Source organism: Crocodylus siamensis, chromosome 11 (assembly GCF_052110815.1).
Source record: "Crocodylus siamensis isolate JL-2025a chromosome 11, ASM5211081v1, whole genome shotgun sequence".
Lineage (NCBI taxonomy): Eukaryota > Metazoa > Chordata > Crocodylia > Crocodylidae > Crocodylus > Crocodylus siamensis.
The window spans coordinates 17558347-17579060 of NC_143405.1; the positions used below are offsets into that span (position 1 = coordinate 17558347).

The window sequence follows — 20714 nt, forward strand, 5'->3', positions numbered from 1 at the left end:
TTGTACACCAGAGAGCTTTATAGTCAGAATGGAGTGCACCAGGTTTTCCAATGCAAAATGGAACATGACCCAAAATCTTTACAGAACAGAAACACTTTCAAGAAGGTGGCCAGCTGTAGCTCCAACGTCTTGATTCCTTTTTGGATGGAGAAGAGGCTGTGAACTGTTTTGCATTGGGATGAGATTTTTCCTCCCCAGCAGGTGAAGGTTGACATGTCCCATGCAAATTCCCTAAAAGTGTCACATGAAACAAAAATGCCTTGAACAGAAAACGGAGTGGAAACAATAATTCTGCTCATGCAGCAAGACCCTGGTTTGTTGTACATATAAACCATCACAAGTGCATTCCAGGGGCGAGGGGCGGGGAGGGAAGGAAAGGAATAAAATGGAGCAACTGTTTGCTGTTCAAGGCAACTCTGAAGTAGAGGATGGATCCAAAGCACCATCTTGCTTCATGGGAAAGTAGATGGAAAGCGCAGTTTGGATTTCACAATCCACATTTCATAACTCAAAGAGGGGAGAGGGGAGAAACCAACCTACAAGCATCAAAAGAATGCATACATAAAAATGTGGAAATGCTTTACTAGGATGGGCCTTGGGGGGAGACAAGAACACAGTTAGCAGGGCAGGCGTACTAACTGGCTTCTTAAAAACACAGGGGCTGCACGGGCAGGCAAGGATAGTAGGCCAATGGTATTGATAACCATCTATGACCCATGCTGCTGAACATGCCTTGGTACACAGCTCTGAGTTCCTAAGCCCAAAATAAAAGCCACTGAAAATTCATGTGACAAGGAGGTTCTGTCCTCTGGGCAAGGAAGGGGCCACCAACTGCTGGGAGGCTCAGCCTGGTAAACCTGGCTTTTGGTGTCTGCAGAACTCGACTGAAGGAGGGACACTGTCCCCAGCCTCAATGGTTTCCTCACTCAATGGGGGGAGGCAGCCATCTTACAGCACAAGTGTAAAATGCCTGAGACGTGAATGCCTTGCCATGCTAACACTTTTCTGTAAACCATTTTGAAGCTCTGGCTTTCTTCTTTACTATCCAGTAGTCATGTCCCTGAGAGGTACTGTAGGGCTGGAGTTCTAGTGTATGCAAATTCAAGGCCAGGGTGGGATATCAGGAAAAGCATTTTGTTTTGTTTCTCTTTTTAAAGATAGCTTTGCATTGTCTTCCCAAACTGCATAGCAGCTTACGTGTAGTGTCAAAGACACTGGGGCCATGGAAATCAATGTGGCTTGCATGGATTTCAACAGCAGCACCAGTGAGAGTTCATGAAGCTGCTGCGCAGAAACATCCCTTCCAGAAGGATTCCACTCTCTCTTGTTTCTGGCCCTGTGGCTGCTGCATTACAAGCTGTACAATAATGGTGTCTGCTCAATTTAAAGCTTGTCAATTGCCTGACGGGGCAAAGGCCAACACCAGCTTTGTCATTAAAAAAATAGGAAGGATAAAAAGTTAAGAGACTTGATTAGTCACAAGGTGAGAGTGCGATGCTTTCATGCGGCATGGTTTGCTGCATTCATTTATTCAGACAGGAATGTCAGGTGTGCAGCAGTGGAATATGCTGGGGGGGAGTCAGAAGTAGGTCCTCTCGCCTTCACCTCCCCACCCCCAGCCTGGATTCTCTGGAGAAAAAAAAAGAGGGCTAAGCACCAGATGTGGGGATGGTAACACCTCTTGCCACACTGCCATACCTCAACCAGTCACCTTACACAAGTCTGCCATGACTGCGTGTACTTTCCAAGCAGCCACTGCCCCAGAACAGCGTACGCAGATGTAAAGCTTTCCTTCTGCCACTTCTGCTCCGCTAGAACTGACCACAATTGGCCAAAGCTTTCTACATCTGCCCCTGTCCTGGTGTGGCTCAGAAGAGAAGGTGATAGCCACTGAGAGAAGAGTCCGCCGACTGCACGCATGACAAGCCTACAGCTCCTCATAGTCCCCACCCCCTTGCTGCTTGCTGGTGCTAGCTCCACCTCCCAAAAAGGCCTCCAGTTCATCTAGCTCATTGTTTTTCTCCTTGCTTTTCTTCTTTTTCTTCTTCTTTTCATCTTTGCTCTCCTCCTTCTCCTTGCTCTTCTTGTGTTTGTTTTTCTTCTTCACGGACTTCTCCTCTTCCTGCAAAACAACAAGACAAGCTTCTTTCTAACAGTATCAGCTAGTTACTGACCATGCATTTTCCTTGCCCCTATAAACAAAACCTAGAGTTGGTGGGAATTTTACTAAACGAATAAAGCCCAATAGCAAGGAATAGGAGGTTAGGAACACAAGGCCATTCTGCAGTCATAGACCAGAAGGATACAAAGCCATGCATGATGCATGCAAGCAGCCTCCTGTTGGGTTAAGAGGGCTAGTCACAATATCCAAGTTTAGAAGCACTGCTCTTAGGTAACAAACCAACTGCTGCTCTCTTGTTAAGCTCAAAGGATTTATTCTTTCTTGGACACACCATTGACGACATCAATTTAGCTAAATAGCATGTTTTCCATCCAATATGCCTGTGCTGTACTTTATAACCCAGTGTTATAATAGACTGCACACTGCATTTTTTGATTTTATCTTTTAAACTTGATATTTCTCAAAGTTTGCTTTTAAACTGTGAAGGAGCTAATGGTCTGGAGTCCTGAGGGACTGCCAATCTCTCTGGCCCTCCAAGTTAAAAATGCTTTGCTCTTTTAGGACACGCATTGAAGCAGACTTGATTAATTGAGTTTGCTGGAGTGTGCTAATTAACACGTTGCAGCAGCCTCTGCATCATGTCTATTCATAGTTTTATAGTTGGTAGGGTCGGAAAGGACCTGAGCAGATCATCAAGTCCAACCCCCTGCCATGGCAGGAAAAAGTACTGGGGTCAAACAACCCGGCAAGGTATTCATCCAGCCTCCTTTTAAAAACCCCCAGGGTAGGAGCCAGCACCACTTCTCTTGGAAGTTGGCTCCAGATCCCAGCCACCCTGACAGTGAAGTAGTGCCTCCTGATATCTAGCCTAAATGTACCCTCTGCCAGCTTGTGACCGTTATTTCTTGTCACTCCTGGTAGTGCTCGGGGGAACAGGGACTCCTCCAATGCCTGCTATTCAGCATCCCTGCACCTCAAACTGGTGGTTAAAGCTCCCCCATTGCCATTCTGAAGCATGGGATACTGAATACACATGACACTGAAGGCACTTTTAAATTAGAGGAGCTCTCAGAGCTGCTCTAATTAAAATACCCCCCCTCCCCTCAGCCCCCAAATAGACAGCCTCAATGCCTGGAGGAAAATCCAGGCTTTAAGAAAGACAGCCACAAGACCCTGCAGCTTTTCTGAGTGATAAGCAGAAACTGTGCTGGTAGAATTTACAGTGGGGAATGAAGCTCTACCTCTTTAGTCTTCTTTTTCTTCTTCTTTTTCTCCTTGGAAGATTGCTTCTCTTTATCTGTTCAAACAAAAAAAAAGGAAATATTGTTTGTTTTCTCCAGTAAAATGACATAGTGAATGCATTTTCCACTAGTCAGCCTTGGTCTCCTAGTGATAAGGAGAGACTGCACCAGTGCTGATGCTGGGAAGATCTTCAATTTCAACACCAAAGAGAACAGCCCAAAGAACTAACTCCTTAACCAGAAATTTTGGTATGACTTAGAGACATGTATCCGATTCTGGTTTTACAGCTATCCAAACACACGCACTGCTAAGTCGGCAGGCACATTTCAACTATAAACCACAATGCCTGTGGACCTGGGTCACTTAAACATTCACACTTCATATTGCTAGTCCTCCAGTGAGACTCAGTCATCAGATGAGTCATGCTACTTGGCCTACAGGTCAACCTGGGGCTGTGGAAAACCAAACAGGCAGCTGATTTCAGAGTGGAGCTTTACTGCTTCTGCCTGAGCATGGAAGCTGAAATCTCCAAGATAGACAGAACCCAAAACTTAGAAAACCAGATAGCAGAAGCAACCCTCTGAATTGCATGAGGAAAAGAACTGGAAAGTAGTACAGATGCAAATGCGACAAGACTTCTACAACCAGCACTGCCAAGCAGGCAGGCAGCCCTTTCTGCATAGCTGAAGCTTCTAAAAGGTCTTCCAGGGCAGCCTACATAAGATATATTTGGAATATCTTCATGAAGCAGGCTCAAGGGGCCAGAGTGTGGCATCAACATCTGCACTAAAGAGGAAAGATCACAGTTTTCTGGCCAACACTTAGGGGTAATTGTTCTATGCCTAGAAATAGTTTAACTCCAAGAGAACACAGAAGCTGCAGCTGACAACTAAGACTAGGCTTATCCTTCAATAATATGGGCAGGCACCAAACCTGCTACCTCCAGGGTATTTTCCCCCACTCTTGCCAATCTCTTATACATGCTCTATGCAAAGCTTCAGGTTCTCACTCATCCACACCCCTGAGAGGGGGGCATGGAGGAAGAAAGAAAACTACAGAAAGAAGATCTGGTTCTGTCTGAAGAAACAGAGTTAGGTTGACCTGCCTATCAATAGCACTACAGTCCAAACTATTTCATTACCTCCCCCTACAGATCACAGATATCCTGAACAAGTGATGACAGAATGGGACCACACGGCAAGTGCCCTTTTTCACCTGCCCAGTCTTAAAGCCCCACTCTCTGGTGATGGGACTCAAGTCACAGAAGAGCAGCTCTGCCCACCTACCTCCTAAGTAACCAATAAAGCCCGTTGACAGACCTTCCAGGTTATGGGACTTGACCTCACTTCTCCATTAGTAAGACTGCCAACCTACAAAACCAGCATAGTCTCTGCATCATACCCAGACTAAAACACAATGGTGAAAAGGATCAGGGAACTCCAAGCAGCTTCAAAGGCTGTTTCTATACACTTCCTTCAGAACAGGAAAGCCACACACCTGCAAGTTGTTCATCTAAATCAGGGGTGTTGGACATACTGCCTGTGGAGCTGCTTGAAGCAGCTTAGTGGACTACTGATGGACCCTCAGACATTGGGGAAAGGGAGGCAGGTGGAAAAGAGTGGCCCGCCACAGGATCTAAGGCCCTCTTCTGATGGACACGGCAACCAGTGGCAGGAGGGCAAACAAGGGCTGACACAGCCCAGTTGCTCTCTAGCTGCTTTGTTCATTGCCACTGCTGGCAGCCCTACACTCCTCTTCCACCCCAGCTGTAAGCCCAGTGCTGGAGCTAGAGTCCCCGCTGTGGCAAAGGGCACACGGCAGCAGTAGCTCTGGCACAGGGCAGGGGCTGGCACTGCCATGTGCTCCAGATTGGATCTGAAGCTGCCATTGCTGCTTCCTCATACCCTGGGCTGGATCCAGCCCACAAGGCCACCTGTGGTTTGGGCACAACACAAGTTTGACAAACCTGATCTGAGACAAGCAAAATATTTATAGCCACCATTAGAATGGAAATTAAACGTCATGATGAGGTGGCAAATTGCAGGTTTGACTTAAAGGAGTTCGACACCTCACTGCTGCTTAACAGGAGCAGGCATCTTTGACAACTGGAATTAATGCCCAAGTGTGATCTGATTAGTACATATAACAACCTGGAGTTAGTGTTTAAGAGTCAGTGCTAGCAGATTAGAACATCCTCAGGGGATAATGGTCTATATTGCTGAAACAATTTATTGAAAAAAATGATATGCAGGAGACTTTGATCCTGAGCCACTGTTATTACAGTGACTATTAGGCCTGTGCGAGTCGGCAGCGATCCGATCCAGCTTTGGATTCGGCCATTTTGGATGGCTGCAATCCAATCCAGAGCTCCGGACCAGGTTTCCCCCCAAAACCCTGCACCAATCTCCTTGAAACTTGGCAGGCTTTGTGGCCTCAGTAAGAGCTACCAGCCCTGCTGTTTTGACCCCCCTGGGTTGGAACACATAGACGTGACAGGAGTTTTGCTTTCAAGAATTTGAGGTACAGTTGCCCCCATACCGATCTTCTTGAAACTTGGCAGGTTTCTTCCTCTCTGCAGAGTCTACCACCCCTGAAAATTTCATCCAAATTGGACAAAAAAACAAAGTTACAGATATTTTATTGTTTCCCCATTAGACCCTATGGCCAAATCTCCGAGGAGGCTTCGAAGCTCTTTGGAAGCTCCGAACTGCTTTGGGAAGCCTAACAAGGCCAGTGCTTCGACCCGGATGTGCTGCTTCGGACCCTGAGGCATCCGCAGCTTCTCCAGATCCAAAGCCTCGTACAGCCCTAGTGACTATTTCTATTGTATCAAGAGTCTCAAATTTAATAACTGCCTAAACATTTGTAGGATACTTTAACAATTGCTGACTGTGCCATCAATTTGATGGCTGATCTTTTATTGGTTCCAAGAACCTTCTTTAAACAGAAGAATCTGAATTTGTCCATCCACATGCAGATTTTCCTGACTACTCTGCATTTCAGAAGTTGGTTTCTGAAGGCCACATATTTTAGCTATATTTTTTACTGATCAGCTGAAAGGGTCAGCCACCTCACAATGTGACTGCTGGCAATGCTACTCTCTGACCAAATGCTAGAATATGTTTTTTAGCTTTCTCTCAGAAGGTAGGGACAGGAAAACCCCCGCAGGATTAATAGCCACACACTAAATTAAAAGTGAATTATTGATTTGGGCCCCGCAGCACAATTTCTAGCCAGTTATTTCAAGTTGTGCTGCTCAGAAACTGAAGGCGACAGGGTGAAGGAGTTAGGATGGTCCTTGACATCTCAGTCATACTTTTAGAACATCTAATCAATGTCAAATCCCTTCTGTGCTTCTTACAGAATTTCCTCCCCTGAAGTCTTTACTTTCCTATCTTTCCAGGTGACTGCAGGGGCAGATCTGTAGGAAGCAGCTTTTCAGTAATGCCAATCAAACTGGAAACTTCTCTGTGTAACATGGAGAGCTCCCCTCAGGAAACAGAAAGAATACTTAGATCACGGCAGTCCAACAGCTCCACCTACACACCTCCCAAAAAAGCAGTATTCAACCATAGATGGAGCCCTCAAAGGCTTTGTGGCCTACAAACAGTTTGTCTGAACCTCTCCAAACCTGTCAGTGCTCGGGTGCTACAGCGATGAACACAATTCTTGGAAGTGCAAAACTAGGCAGGAGATGTCATAGGAACACGCTTGTGAAATGCAGGCTCCTGCTGTAACCTGGGACAGAAATAATACAGCTGCTGATCCCCCACCACCTGCACTCCTCCCTCTCTTCTCTCCCTATTGGGGTAAAAGAAAAAACATTAACGTTACTATTTTAAGCAAAACTCACACAAGGTTTTGGGTGATGCTGGGGATGCTTTATGTTGTGCAAACCATTTTTCTTAACCCCAAACTATTTCAGGTGGCAAAAAACCCAACGGTTTGACAAACATTAGTAAGAGGAACAAACCCAGCATATGGCCTTAACAGCTTACTTTCATCACTGCTCTCCTTTGTACCAGTTTCTTCCAAGCCCAAGCCGAACAAGTCCGAGTCATTCTTCAATTTAAATGAGTGGATTGCAGGCTTCACAGGCTGTGGGGGTCTTGCCAATGAGGCATCTTCATCAGAGATATCTGAGAGATCTTCTCGGACTGGGAACTCATCCTAGAGGCAAGGAATAGCAGGCACATCAAGCACCAGTCTTTCAAAGTGAGGGGAGGGTAGAAAAACTGAGCTGTTATTACTGAGAAGCTGTTGTCACATGTTTGATCCTAAATGCAGGTTCACTTAATTCATACTAAATGAAAGTGTCTAGGCACTACTGGATTGGAACAGTGATATAAAATGCTTTATTGGGGGGTGGGGGGGATGGACTGTAGATTAGGACTTCACATACAATGGGCTGAACACCTATTTTCCTTAACTGGCAGCACCACAAATTCCATGCTATGCGCCGATCTGGAGTCAAATGGGCTTGAAGCAACATGAAGGCAATGCACAGTCCTGGAGAAGCATTTTGTGTTGCTGGAATAAGCCCCTCTGCCATGCTCCCTCTCAGCTTGACAAAGCCCTTGCCATGCTTGCCAGCTGATCCTCAAGCAACTAAGTTCTTTCCTATACAATAGTCTCAGGAGTAGCCTAAGCTCCATGTCTATTCAGCTGACCTGCGTTTCCAGCCTCCTGGGCAGCCTTGTGCCTCTTAATGAAAGGCACACTGCTTTGCACTGCTCAACTGAGCCAATACTTATTTCACTGGAAAAGCATTTTTATGCAGAAGGGCATCTCCCTGACACTGCTGCAATGCAGCGCTTACCAGTAAATCCTGCTGTCAGTAATCATGTACAAGGAGGCATAACCCTGTTCAGAAAGACTTTGTTTTCACATTAAAATGCTGGGCGCAGCAAGCACTGACAATATTGAAAAATGGAAAGTTACCTGATTAAAACCAACACCTGGGCAAAAAGGGAGAGACACATTGGGGTAGTAATTACTCCTGTGGGATCATAGAGTGAAATGAGCATGTCAGAACCCACTCCCCAAGGGCGCTCAATAGTAACCACCTTAGACACTGGGAACATGTACTACTGAGCTTCAGGCACGGAGACTTTCTTGCAAATCATGGTCATCTATTTCTATACAGATGGTCCTACTCAAAAGGGGGTTATCTAAGGCTGAGATGCCCACAGCTGGCTCAGGTAAAGGCCAGAACAGCAACATACTGAGAGTTCAGACCACACTCTTACACTGCTTCATCTAGGCAGTCTTCTGCTGGGGGCAGTTCTGTCTTCTATGTTAAGCAGGTGCTGCCCATGTTATGGAATGCCCCGAGCAGGTTACAACTACCCTGATTTAAGCTGGATGTTGAGATCCTTCTATAATAGCACTTCATGGCTTTACCCCACAAAGGAAAAAGTAGGCATCAAACATTCATAGCATGCCCTTTCAATCCTTCACTTGCCAATAGAAAACTGGGTAGAAACAGACATTGCATTTCATTGCCTTTGTGCTTCCATAAAAATTTTTATGGCAGCCCAAAGACCATGCAAACAGATGACCATGACCCTTTTCATGCCACAAATCTTGAAAATCTGTCACTGCAACTAAGATGGGGTTAATCTGTGCTACTATTTAGCAGCAGACATATATTTGCTTTGTGGTGGGAGAGTGTGGGCACAGCTGGTTGCTGCCTGCACTTTCCAGCTAGCTCCAGCAGGCAAGTCTCCAGGGGCTCAAGGGACCTGATCCTACACAACCTGGGAATTCCCACACAAGAGATTGAGCCCATCAAGCCCCTGGAGCACCCGCCCAGATTTCCTTACTTACAGAGAGGAGCCCTGGGAAAATTCAGGGCATGCCTCAAGACAGGAATACACCAACTTTCCCTGTTTATGGAGATGTGCCCCAGAGAACCCAGGGGAGTCTCTCTATAAGTGGAGAAAGCCGAGCAGGCACTCCCAGACCTTGAGGGGTCTGATTCTGCACTGGAATTCCAGGGGTGTGCAGAACCAGGCCCCTCAAACCCAGGGAGAACATGTTGCTCATTGTCCCACAGCATCAACGGGTGGGACAAAGGGCAATGTGGGTTTCAGCCTGGCACAGCTGATTTACTTTATTTGGCAATGTTTATTTCTAACCTATTACGTGTGCTCACTTCTCTACTCAATGCTCAGGATGGAAAATCCCCAGTATTTTTAAGATATACATTGCACGTGGCTGCTTGAATTGAACTCAGGGCTATCCAGGTTATTTTTAGTAACGCCATGACCTTAAAACCACAACTACAGTGCAAGCAGCCATCCAGATTCAACAGTCCAAAGGGCACTAATGACTTTCAAGTGCATACTGCTCTTCAGACTGTCTGGCACTCATCTTGTAGTTACTGGAATATGGAAAGATCAGACATGACCTCTCATCACTGGGATGTCCCAACGCTGCTAGCTGAACCTAGATGTAATCAGTGAGCAGCTCACTACTGGCTATTTACCGTTTTCTTCTTCTGACTGTCGGACTCCTCACTCTCAAAGTCTGGGTCGTCCATAACGAATGAAAGCATTTGGGTGGCTATTGGTCCTTCGTGATCACTGTCAGACTCCTCAGGCTTTTCTTCTTTGACCCCTTTTTGTTTGGGAGTGGACCCCTTGTTTTGGGAAGTGGTCTTTTGGCCCTGAGCTGATGCGATAGGTGTAGGAGCAGCTGCAACAGGGGCAGGCAGAGCAGTGGTGAGCTTACTGCCTCCATTTTTGTCAGACCCAGAACGTGGAGGTAAAGTGCCTGGAGGCTTTGAATCCAGTGCTTTGGTGGAAGCTGCTTCATGCTGTGGTTTCAAAGAATTTCTGGAAGACCTTTAAAAAATAAAAATGACAAGTTGTCAACAGCCTTTTTGCACTGATGGAAAGAATAACTTGGTACTCTTCCCTGAAGTTTCTTTGCTAGCAACACCCCAGAGCCTAGTGAACCAAAGAAGAGGAAAAAGATGGATCTTTCTGATATCCCTCAGCTATGCAAGTGTTTGGGGAAAGCTAGGAAATCCCCATCTCTTTTCTATATTGTCCATGTCTCCTCTGCTTTGTCTTCAACATAGCAGTAGCAAAGCAAAGTGACTTCCTGGAAATTAACTAGTTAGCTGATCCATGTCTCTTGACCTGTAACCTACATCTAAATAGTAATGCAACTCTACAGGTTTTACACAAAGCACTTGACACTGGAAATCTTCCTGGCAATAAGACAAATGCTGCCAGATAGCCGGCTGGTCCTTAAGGATGCTGATACTTGAGATCACCACAGTTATTTATGTGCTAAGCCTTGCTGCATTATTTATATGACTGCAGGTCACATTCCATGCAACTTGCGTGGTATTCTAAGGACATCCTTCCCCAGGGAAGGGTTCTGCAAATGCCTTTCACTCCCTATACTACGAGGCTCAAGACCCTTGTCTTCAGTGTATTTGAGAGCAACCATCCCCTGGTGCAGCTTCACAGCTGCAATCCTGGGTTTGGTGTGTGGGCATACATTGGCAGGGCATGCTTAAGAGTGTCCTTCTCCCTAAATACAAGGGGCATTCTAGATGAGCCCCAGCGGACCTGCTTGAGATTAAGTAGCAAGCCGTGGCTGAGGAAGAATAGGACCAAGAGGTCAATTCCTAACTCCATACTTTAGTCGCTAGAGGCACTCTACCATTTTTTCTCGCGTTCCATGTCAATATCTTCGTCAGCCATGATGATGACCTTAGAGTTTGCCGCCTCCTCCTCCTCCTCCTCACTTGACAGGGTGATATTTTTGCTTGGTACAAGCTCTTTGGCCTGCGGTGGTCTGCTGGGCACCCTGTCATCTAGATCCAGATCATCTTGGAAACCAGCCACCATAGGGTTCCCTCCAAGTGCCTCCCCATCACTGCAATACAGACAAGGATTAGATACAGTTTCTGCAGAATGCGTTCACAAAAGTATGCTCCCAAATCCTAGAATGCAGCCTTGGTATTGCTGCTATAGGCCAACATACTGTGTGTTCCAGGATTCCCTCCTTAACTTAATTAAGGGTTATGTTTTGTTTTTTTGATCCTGGTGAGCAGTTGGCAGTCTCTTACTTGACTGCATGCACTCAAGCCCAGTGGACCTATATCATCTGGCCTGCAATGCTGCCTGCTGCATGCAGCATGAACTGACCCCAGTCCATGCACTACATGTGGCACATGAAGCCTGTCTGGCATGGTCTGTATCATGCCAGCCTAGGGCTTGTGCTGCATGTGGCATGCATGGCCAGTCCAGGCCCACACTGCATTCCTACACCTCTGCTCTAATCTGTGACCCAGCTTCAGCTGCACATGAAGAAAGTGTGGGGCTCCACACAAATCAAATGCCAGGGGAGGCAGTAGCTGTTACAACAAAGTTTTAGATGGAGAAATCGGTACCACTGTCAGAAAAGGTCAGGCTTCCCTGCTACAAAGCATGCTTCTGTTGCAATGAGGACTTTACGGAAACATTTCCAGGATGCCATACACAAATTAGTCAATTAAACAACAGGAACTGCTTCCCCAGATCTTCATGTCCTGGGATTAAAATGTACTCAGCATTGTTGCAGCTGCAGGAACTTACCTTTAGCTATCAGCTTCTTCAGGTTATTTATTTTCTAAAAAGTCCCCTGAAGCAGGCAACAATCCAGAAACCATATCCATCCTTAGAGGCCCCACAATCAAATTAACCTAAGAACACACCATTTATAACGTAAGAACCTGTAGCATACCTTAGACTTAGCATGGGTATGCTTCCAGACATTTTGGTAGGGAGTTTCACTGCTGAATTACAAATGGAGAATTCTCATCTTGATTTCCCTAGGGCTTGTAATTTTAATGCTCTTGTCAGGAATATAACTTTATCTGGCAATTCAAGCTTGGGAGCTTTTGTACCACCTTTCCTCATCCTGGTTCCTTTAGCCACTAGATACTTTCTATTCAGAGGAACTCATTTCCTTCTTGATAAATGAATTTATTATGCTGGCATCCAACCCACACATAGCAGTCACCTTTCTTTAACTGACTCTCCACAGATTACACAAACCCATCTCATTTGCATGTAAATAAAAAAAAACAAGATATTCAAAGCAAGTTACAGATAAGACTTCAGAAGCTCAAAAGTAAGATGCTATGACTTCACTGTGGTCCCTCATCCTCAGTACAGAAAAGCATCTAGCATCATGGATTCTCTGGTCAATGCAAAGCTTGACACTGGCCAGCTCTGCCAAACACGGTTGCTGAGGGAACAAAAGTTCAAAAGACTGAAGGCTGCTTTACTAATTCCATTTTCCTCTCACCCAGACTCCGCACGATTTTTGTTCATGAGTTAATTTTATCTCAGGACTCCGTGCCTCTGCCAATACGCACGCAGCTTTTTTCAACCTTTGCATTATAGTTAGAACATGTGACTATATTATTATGCCAAATTTATGTTTTATGCCATGCTCCTTCCCTGGGAGTCCTTTCACAGGCCTCCTAAACCTGAAAAATCCCTTCCGCCTTCAAGGCACCACACTGCAATGACAAGTTCATACCAGGGCAGGCTGGCCTGGACTCTCTTTATTGCTCCTCTTTTTTTTTAATAAAGTGTCTAAGCACTGAGAATGTCCTCTTCTTAGGTTTTGCAGGCTGCTACTCCAGACCTAAGAACCAAATCACCTTCCATTCTCTCCTTCACTAGTCTGATCTTCAAGCAATAGGGCAGAATACATCACTGCTAAGCTTACAGAACAGGTTCACATGCCAATACATCACATGTTGCAGGGTTTCTTGTTAAGAGGTTTGGGGGGCTGATTAAGAACTTGAATGGCTTTCTTCTTGAACCACATTGAAGAAAATGAAGGCATGGCTTAAAAAAATTGAAGTTGCTCTATAAAGACAACTTTAGCTTAAAATGCTACTGGTACCACATTTCCAGATGCTATCACCACATTCCCAGGTGCAGGGACTCGTAGATCACTGTTTTGAATGTTGCATCACTCGGGCAACTACAGATACCCGCTACCATCAGTGCAACTGTCCTCACAAATCAGCACACGCACTAGACTTGCAGTTCTTTACAACATCCCAAGCCTGAATAGAAAGCACGTGTATGTACACACATAAGAAATGGGTCATCTTTATATGCCATGAATAATGAAGCTGCCTCCCACTCCAGCTTCCACACAAGTCAGCTAGCTGCAGTTTAACAGAAAAGCAATAAGCTGAATATACGTAAGGAAAGACAAACAAACAAACAGATAAATAAAAAATCAGAGCTGCAATACAAATGAGGTCTGACAATGCAAAATGAGTATCAGCTTGTGGCCTTGATTCCATCTGGAAGGGACTCAGAGCACGAGGGAAAAATAAATCAGCACACTGCACCAACCTCCACAGTACTTGACAAGCTGCCAAGCCTGCATTAGCACAGAACCATGATCCCTGGGGTGGGCATCCTCCATCAGGTAATGACTGCTCTTTTAGAGGTGTGTGGTCTGAGAGGCAAACCAAGGAGCAGGTGGGGGGAGGTTTCTCACGCTAAACTGTGGTGGCATAGACCAGCAGTGCCATCACCAGCAATAAAGCCTTGTTTCAAACCCAGAGCGTCCGGCTTTCAACATTTTAAGATCAAAAGTAATCAACGAGCTCCATCTCCTGCATTGACAACATTCCTTTTTCTATCGGGAGCCAACACATTCCTACTGCCACGTTAATGTAGGAGCCAAACAAACAGAGGGGAAACAGCTGAAGCAAGCAGGGGGGAAACCACATGTACTGTGAGAGAGGAGCATGTGTGAGAACATGCTGGCAAAGGAAGTCCCCCCGCCCTCAACCACCACCTCCAGGGAAAGCATGTCCTCAGTTCCCCTCATTTGTTTTTTTAACACAGCTGGATGGCTCTCCTGAAATAGAACATGCCACAAAGACATTAGGGAATGAGTTCAAAGTTAGACAGATTTAAGGACAGGGAAAGCTAATTGGTTGTGAGCAAGATCAAGGTCTAGTGAGGTGATGAAAACAGACCCACAATACAAATTACAGGTTAATACTGAATTGAATTCAAATACAGATCTGTAACCCATGGATGGACTTGAACCAGATGCTTCAGGCAATGAGGAAATAGCAACACCTACTCAGAGCCTGCTTAACTTCTCTAATAGTCTTCAAATAAACTAAAGCATAGTGCATCAGACAGGGCAGGTCAGGAAGCAGTAAATATACTGAATTTCTAATGAGCCAGTCAGGGAAGAGATTCCATGATTTCTCTCTACTGCACACTCAAAGCTTGAAAGAGACCACCATCAATCCAGATGCGCAGTCACAGCTGCAGATATGTGACACCATAAATCTTGGAAGAATTATGCTAGGCTGTAATGTGTTCACCATCTACAGACTCGAGTGAGACTTGTGCAGCTCAGCAGCCTTCAGACTGATCTATGATCCACCCATGGTTCTTGGGTCTGAAGAACTGGCTGGGAAGCAGCCACAAAGACTGACTAGTGTTTTGGAGGAAAAACATGTATCATAGTGCTTAGGATTGGAAGGGACCTAAACATATCATCAGGTCTGACACCCTGCCCCAGGCAGGAACAGATGTTGGGGTCATATCACTCCAGCCAAATATCTGTCCAGCCTCCTCTTGAAGACTCCCAAGGTAGGAGAGAGCACCACCTCACTTGGCAGCCCATTCCAGAGCCTGGCAGCCCTAACTGTAAAGTAATGTCTCCTAATGTCCAGCCTGAACCTTCTAACAATTGTGGCCATTATTCCTAGTAATCCTAGATGGTGCCCACGGGAACAGAACCTCCCCCAGTTCCCACCAATTCCCCCTGGCGAGTTTGTCAATGGCTGCCAGATGCCCTCTTAGCCTTCTCTTGTGGAGGCTTAATAGGTTCAGGTACTTTAGCTTGTCTTCATAGGGCCTGCCCCTCTGCCCCGTGACCATGCAAGTGGCCCTCCTCTGGACCCTCTCAATGCTAGCCACATCCCTCTTGAAGTGCGGTGCCCAGAACTGGACGCAGTACTCCAACTGTGGCCTGACCAGTGCCGCATAGAGGGGAACGATCACCTCCCTGGACCTGACTGTGATGCATCTGAAGATGCACAACAAGGTGCGGTTAGCCTTACTGACCGCTTCCTCACATTGGTGGCTGATGTTCATCCTGGAGTCAACAATGACTCTAAGATCCCTTTCTGCCACAATGTTGCTAAGAAGGGTGTTTCCCACCCTATAGGTGTGTTGCTGGTTCCTTTTCCCTAGATGCAGTACCTTGCACTTGTCTGTGTATGTGTTTTCTTTAAAAAAAAAAAAAAAAAACCAAAAAAAAAAACAGGATGATCAGCCCTGAAACCATCCCAACAGATACTGGCCTAACTTGATGTAGCATTTTTTTCATGTTTTAAATAAACAAACAAATAAAAAATAATTAACACAAACCACCTTAAAAACATCAGGCCTCTACAGCCATTCCAACAGCAGAAAAAGGCCCTCTGTGGATCACTCCTTAGTAAAATCTATACCTGCTTGCATCTTTATGAATGTTTTTCTTAAATTTTAATGTCAGATCTGATGGTGAAAATCTAGTCTGATATCACAGTTTTGTAGTTGGCAGGGTCGGAAAGGACCTGAGCATATCATCAAGTCCGACCCCCTGCCATGGATAGGAAAGAGTGCTGAGGTCAAACGACCCTGGCAAGGTGTCTATCTAGCCTCCTTTTGAAGATCCCCCAGGGTAGAAGCAAGCACCACTTCCCTTGGAAGTTGGTTCCAGATCCTAGCCACCCTGACCGTGAAGTAGTGCCTCCTAAAATCTAGCCTGAATCTACTCTGTCAACTTATGGCTGTAATTCCTTGTTACTCCCAGTAGTGTTTGAGGGAACAGGGACTCTCCCATTTCCTGCTGGTCTCCCTTGGCCAGTTTACAGACAGCCACCAGATCCCCTCTCAGCTTTCTCTTGTGGAGGCTGAACAGGTTCAGGTCTCATAGCCTCTCCTCGTAGGGCCTGCCCTGCTGCCCCCTGATCATGCGAGTGGCCCTCCTCTGGACCCTCTCCATGTTGTCCACATCCCTTCTGAAGTGCGGTGTACATAACTGGACACAGTACTCAAACTGTGGCATGACCAATGTCATACAGAGGAGGCAGATCACCTCCTTGGACCTGCTCATGATGAATCTGTGAATGCATGACAAGGTGCGGTTAGTCTTCCTGACTGTGTCCCCACATTGGCGGCCTATGTTCATCGGAGTCTATAATGACTCATTTCCCTCACCCTCTACAGCCCAGCTTGTAAGTCATTATTGCTATACACACAGGAAGCTCAGCAAGCCCCCTGTTAGTTCTCATTCTGCACAGTGATTTGTGTGACCCGGAGCCTAAGGAAATCAGAGATGCTCCCTTAGTCACACTGGCTGCACTTTCAGGTGCTACTTCCAACCCACTGTCTTCCACTTCTGACACTCCTTGCCTTTCGCTATCATGACGGTCTTTAGCTTGAGCCTTTCTCTTGTCTTTCTGAGGGGTTGGGTCCTCCAGGAAGCTGTGGTCTAGGCTGTCATCAGGAACAAAGTCCTCCACACTCTGCACTTTCACAGGGACTTCAGGAGGGGGAGCAGCAGTGGCAGCAGCATCTGTAGATGGAACAAATGATCAGGTTTCTTGACACTGGAGTGTACTGGATGTACACAACACACATGACCACACCAGGTGTGGCACAGCACTTATCCTTTCAGCTGCACCTCAAACTGGGTGTTCCTTTAACACACACAGAGGCACTGCCAAGTCCAGACACAGCTAATGACCACACAAGTACTGCCTCCATAGACTTGAGCTGTATACCAGCTCAAGGGTCTGAGCAAGATGCGCCAAGCACAGCTTTGCAGGAAGGAAGCCATGAGCTACATTTTGGCCACTCCTGGTTTACAACACATTGAACTAGCCTGATTGGTCAGTTTGGGCTTTAATACTAATCAGTGCTAGAACAGGTATAGTTAGCTGATTACAGGCTGCAAGCTGGCTTTGGAGCCAATTGGCTTTTTATATCTATGAACTGTACAAACAAATAATCAAAGACATCCCATTACTGTTCCCTTGTCTTCTGTAGCCCTGTTTATTCATCCCCAGGTCTTATTCTGCTTTTTAGATTGTCAACACAAAATAGAAGGCCTTGTTCCAAGTTCTGTTTCTACAACTATTTATACATTAGTTCTCTTATGAATCCAGGAGGGAGATTTAATGTCAGGAACACAGAAGAGTGGGATGTTGGGAGTGACATTCTTCGGTTTCCAGTATTTCGCATTGTAGGGGTGGGTGGAATGGAGTTTACAAGCTTTGTGATGTTGTTTGGGGAGTTTGCTATTGTTTCTTAGTTGTGAGTTGTTTCATTTATTGCTAGATGTCCTGAACATGTCTGGATAGGGTGGGACATAAATCTAAATATTACCACTGACATATTCTTTAGTTATAATAATAGTGTTGTCCAGCCCCAATGGACCTTTTCTAGTAAGGGCAAACTTTCTCTGTACTTCTAATGAATCAGGGTATTTTGGGTCATGGGGAGGGGGGAGCAAAGATGGAGAACTGAGAAAAATTACTGACCCGACAAAAAACACTGAATATTACTGTACAGCAGAGATAGAAAAAAGGTTCCTAGGAGTGGATAATGTATTTGTTTTTTCTGAGTCCAACATATTTTTTGGTAGCAAATCCATTGCCCCTCTGCTTTCAGACTGAAGGATTTAATCTGCACTGGAAATTGTGAAACAGTCTGGTCACAATTTACACTCCCATTTGTACTCCCCACTTACTACATCTTTGACCGTTTTTTTGTTTTGTTTTGTTTGGACAAAGAGATTCGTGTAGATAAAGAGCTTCAAGCTGTCTCTCTTTTCTCCATTCCCAAATTTGGATGTCAAGAAAAACTAGAAGAACCAAAATGGGTGGATCTTTGTTACAACTGATAAGAGACCCAAAAGACAGAAGGTAGGGTACACAATTAACACTGAAAAGTATTTTGTACCTAAAATTGACTGTGCATTTTAAAAACCTCCCTCTTTCTTTTTGTAGGAGTCCTGATAGCTTTACAAATCCCTTTGAATGACAGTTTGAAGGAGAAGGTATTTGTAAAGAGTGATTCAAACCCATGTCAAGCTAATAATTTCGAGGCGGCAGCAGCACCAGTCAGCTTTGTAGGCAAAGTGAATGTGACAAGCAAATTAAGGTCTAGCTCAGGAGAAGCAAAAGCACTGAACAAGCCCTATATGACTCTATGCTGGAACTTTGACACTGGTTCTTAGGAACCCTTGCATGACTGCTCCATCAATTGCTAGTGCTAAAGGAAATTTGGCCTGCACTCTGCAAAGGCCAGCTCTCCTACAGAACGTTTCCCAGAGGGGAATCAAATGCAAGGCCACCCCAACCCTGAAATGTGACCACTTCAAATTTCTGGCTGAGTGATCATGTTCTAAACATCAACACTGCACTGCTGCTTGTTAAAACACAAAATTCTTTAGCAGCTGCCAGACTGCCATACAGGCAATGGCTGCAGCAGCTTCTCTTGCTATTTTCATTGTTATGCAAGTGACACATCCATTTTTCTGCTTGGAGTTGACAGCTACTTTTATTGCTCTCCCCAGGAGCACTTTGCACCTCACCCCTGCCAGGCTAGAAGTCCAGTATCACAGCCATCACTGCTGACAGGAAAGAATCCCTTTCCCAGGCTAGCACCACCCCCTCCAGCAGTCAAAAAGCAAATCAAAGAGGATGGGCAGGTTGGGGACAGAACAGAGCAACTGCACTGCTCTCTTTGGATTTGTACTGAGCAAGTAAATGCTGGTATTCTTACAACACAAGAACAGCCTGCTCACTATTTAGAAGAGCAGAGAAATATGGACAACAAAGAAGAGGCTTTAAAAATGCAGGGCTACCTAAGCTCTGCTTTACCAGAAAAATCCATTCACTCTCTGCATCAGCACTTACCTGGTTGGGGAGGAGAAGCCTCTGATGCTGGAGAAGTCCCAAAGAGGCGGGAGATGATACTACGCTTCTGTGGTGGGGCTGCAACTGGAAGTGCTGGGGACGCTGTGGCTGGGGGTGGTACGTGTGGTGGCTGATTCTCTGGTGCAGGCACTGGTGAAAAAGATGATGGGGGCTCAGGGGATACTGCTGGGTTGGGGGGTGGCTGCTGAGACAGTGGCTGCTGAGGGGTCCCCGGACTGGAACTGCCAGTTGATGTGGAACTTGGAGGTACTATGGGTGACTGGGAGCCAGAGGAAGGGCTCTGTCCATTCGTTGCCAGAGGGGATGCGTGCCCTCGACTTCGGGCTTCCATCATCTCAAGGAAGCTGCAGGAAAAATTAAAATCACAGGCATAAAGGACTGGAATATGCTCAACAGCATATCTAAGTAAAGCTGTGCTTCACTGGCTGCTGCACTGGAATGAGAGGCAGGAGAAGAGTGCACTCATCAGCTCTGCCATGGGCCTTCCAGGGACCTTAGCCAAGTCCATGCCATCTCTTTGTTCCTAACTGAGCCTGCCTGTATGCAGGGAAGAATAATCCTGACCCTGCCTCACAACAGGGGCTGGGAAACTTAACCAGTGCTTAAAATAAGCCCTTTGAGCAGTCAGGACAATGAGGTCTGTCATGTGCCAAGGGTTCATATGTTTTTATAAAGTAAACTTTGGTGCGTGTACTTCAGAAATGTTCCTTTACCAATGATGTAGCTGATACAAGGAAGAAGAATAAATCCTTGTCATTTGGGTTGTGCATAAAATGCCTCCCCTTTCAGTGCAGAGCGAGTTTGAGGGGATAACTGCATATTATGCTTGAAAGAGCCAGTACAGGGCCCTGAGAGCAGAACTACTGGAATCACCATGCCTTAGGCCCTCATCAAAGGCCACGAAGCACCACAGTCCCCTCCCCGACCCAGCCTGGCCAGCAGACACAGTAAATAAACTGCTCTCCATTCAGAGTCTCTTGCATCAGAGCTTTAAAGCTCTTCAAAGCAGAAAGGGTGAAGCTCTTAGGTCCTTTGGGAAAGAAATGAAGCAAATCCTAATCCCTTGCTGCAGTATGGCTGTATTGTCAGACTGCTTATCAACTCCTTTGCAATATTCAGACACTCACAAAAACACACTATAGTAAGAGAGATTTTAAATGGCTACAGCTGATGCTCAACTGTGCAACTGTCTCAAAATAAGATCAAGCAGCTGTCAAAAGCAAGTTTGAAAAATGCATATAGGATCCCCAAATGAGAACTCCCATCTACCAGTTCAAAGAAATGTTCTTTCATTATTAAGCTTAACAAGCTCTCCTGTGCAGACCTATGAATTTAACTGCCTCTGCAGACTCTCAA

General features: G+C 45.8%; 1 protein-coding gene across 3 annotated transcripts in view; it reads right to left on the reverse strand.

The window, feature by feature from the left end:
- Positions 1-20714, reverse strand: part of RABL6 (RAB, member RAS oncogene family like 6) — a 72615-nt gene continuing 51901 nt past the window's right edge. For all 3 annotated transcript variants that reach the window (XM_090021710.1, XM_090021709.1, XM_090021711.1), the window contains 7 exons: positions 19338-19702; positions 16828-16990; positions 11045-11260; positions 9855-10212; positions 7363-7534; positions 3364-3419; positions 1-2122 (listed from right to left, as the gene is read on the reverse strand). In XM_090021710.1, the coding sequence (XP_089877836.1) occupies positions 1928-2122; positions 3364-3419; positions 7363-7534; positions 9855-10212; positions 11045-11260; positions 16828-16990; positions 19338-19702 (1525 nt within the window). In that variant the 3' untranslated portion in view covers positions 1-1927. The remainder of the gene's footprint in view (positions 2123-3363; positions 3420-7362; positions 7535-9854; positions 10213-11044; positions 11261-16827; positions 16991-19337; positions 19703-20714) is intronic.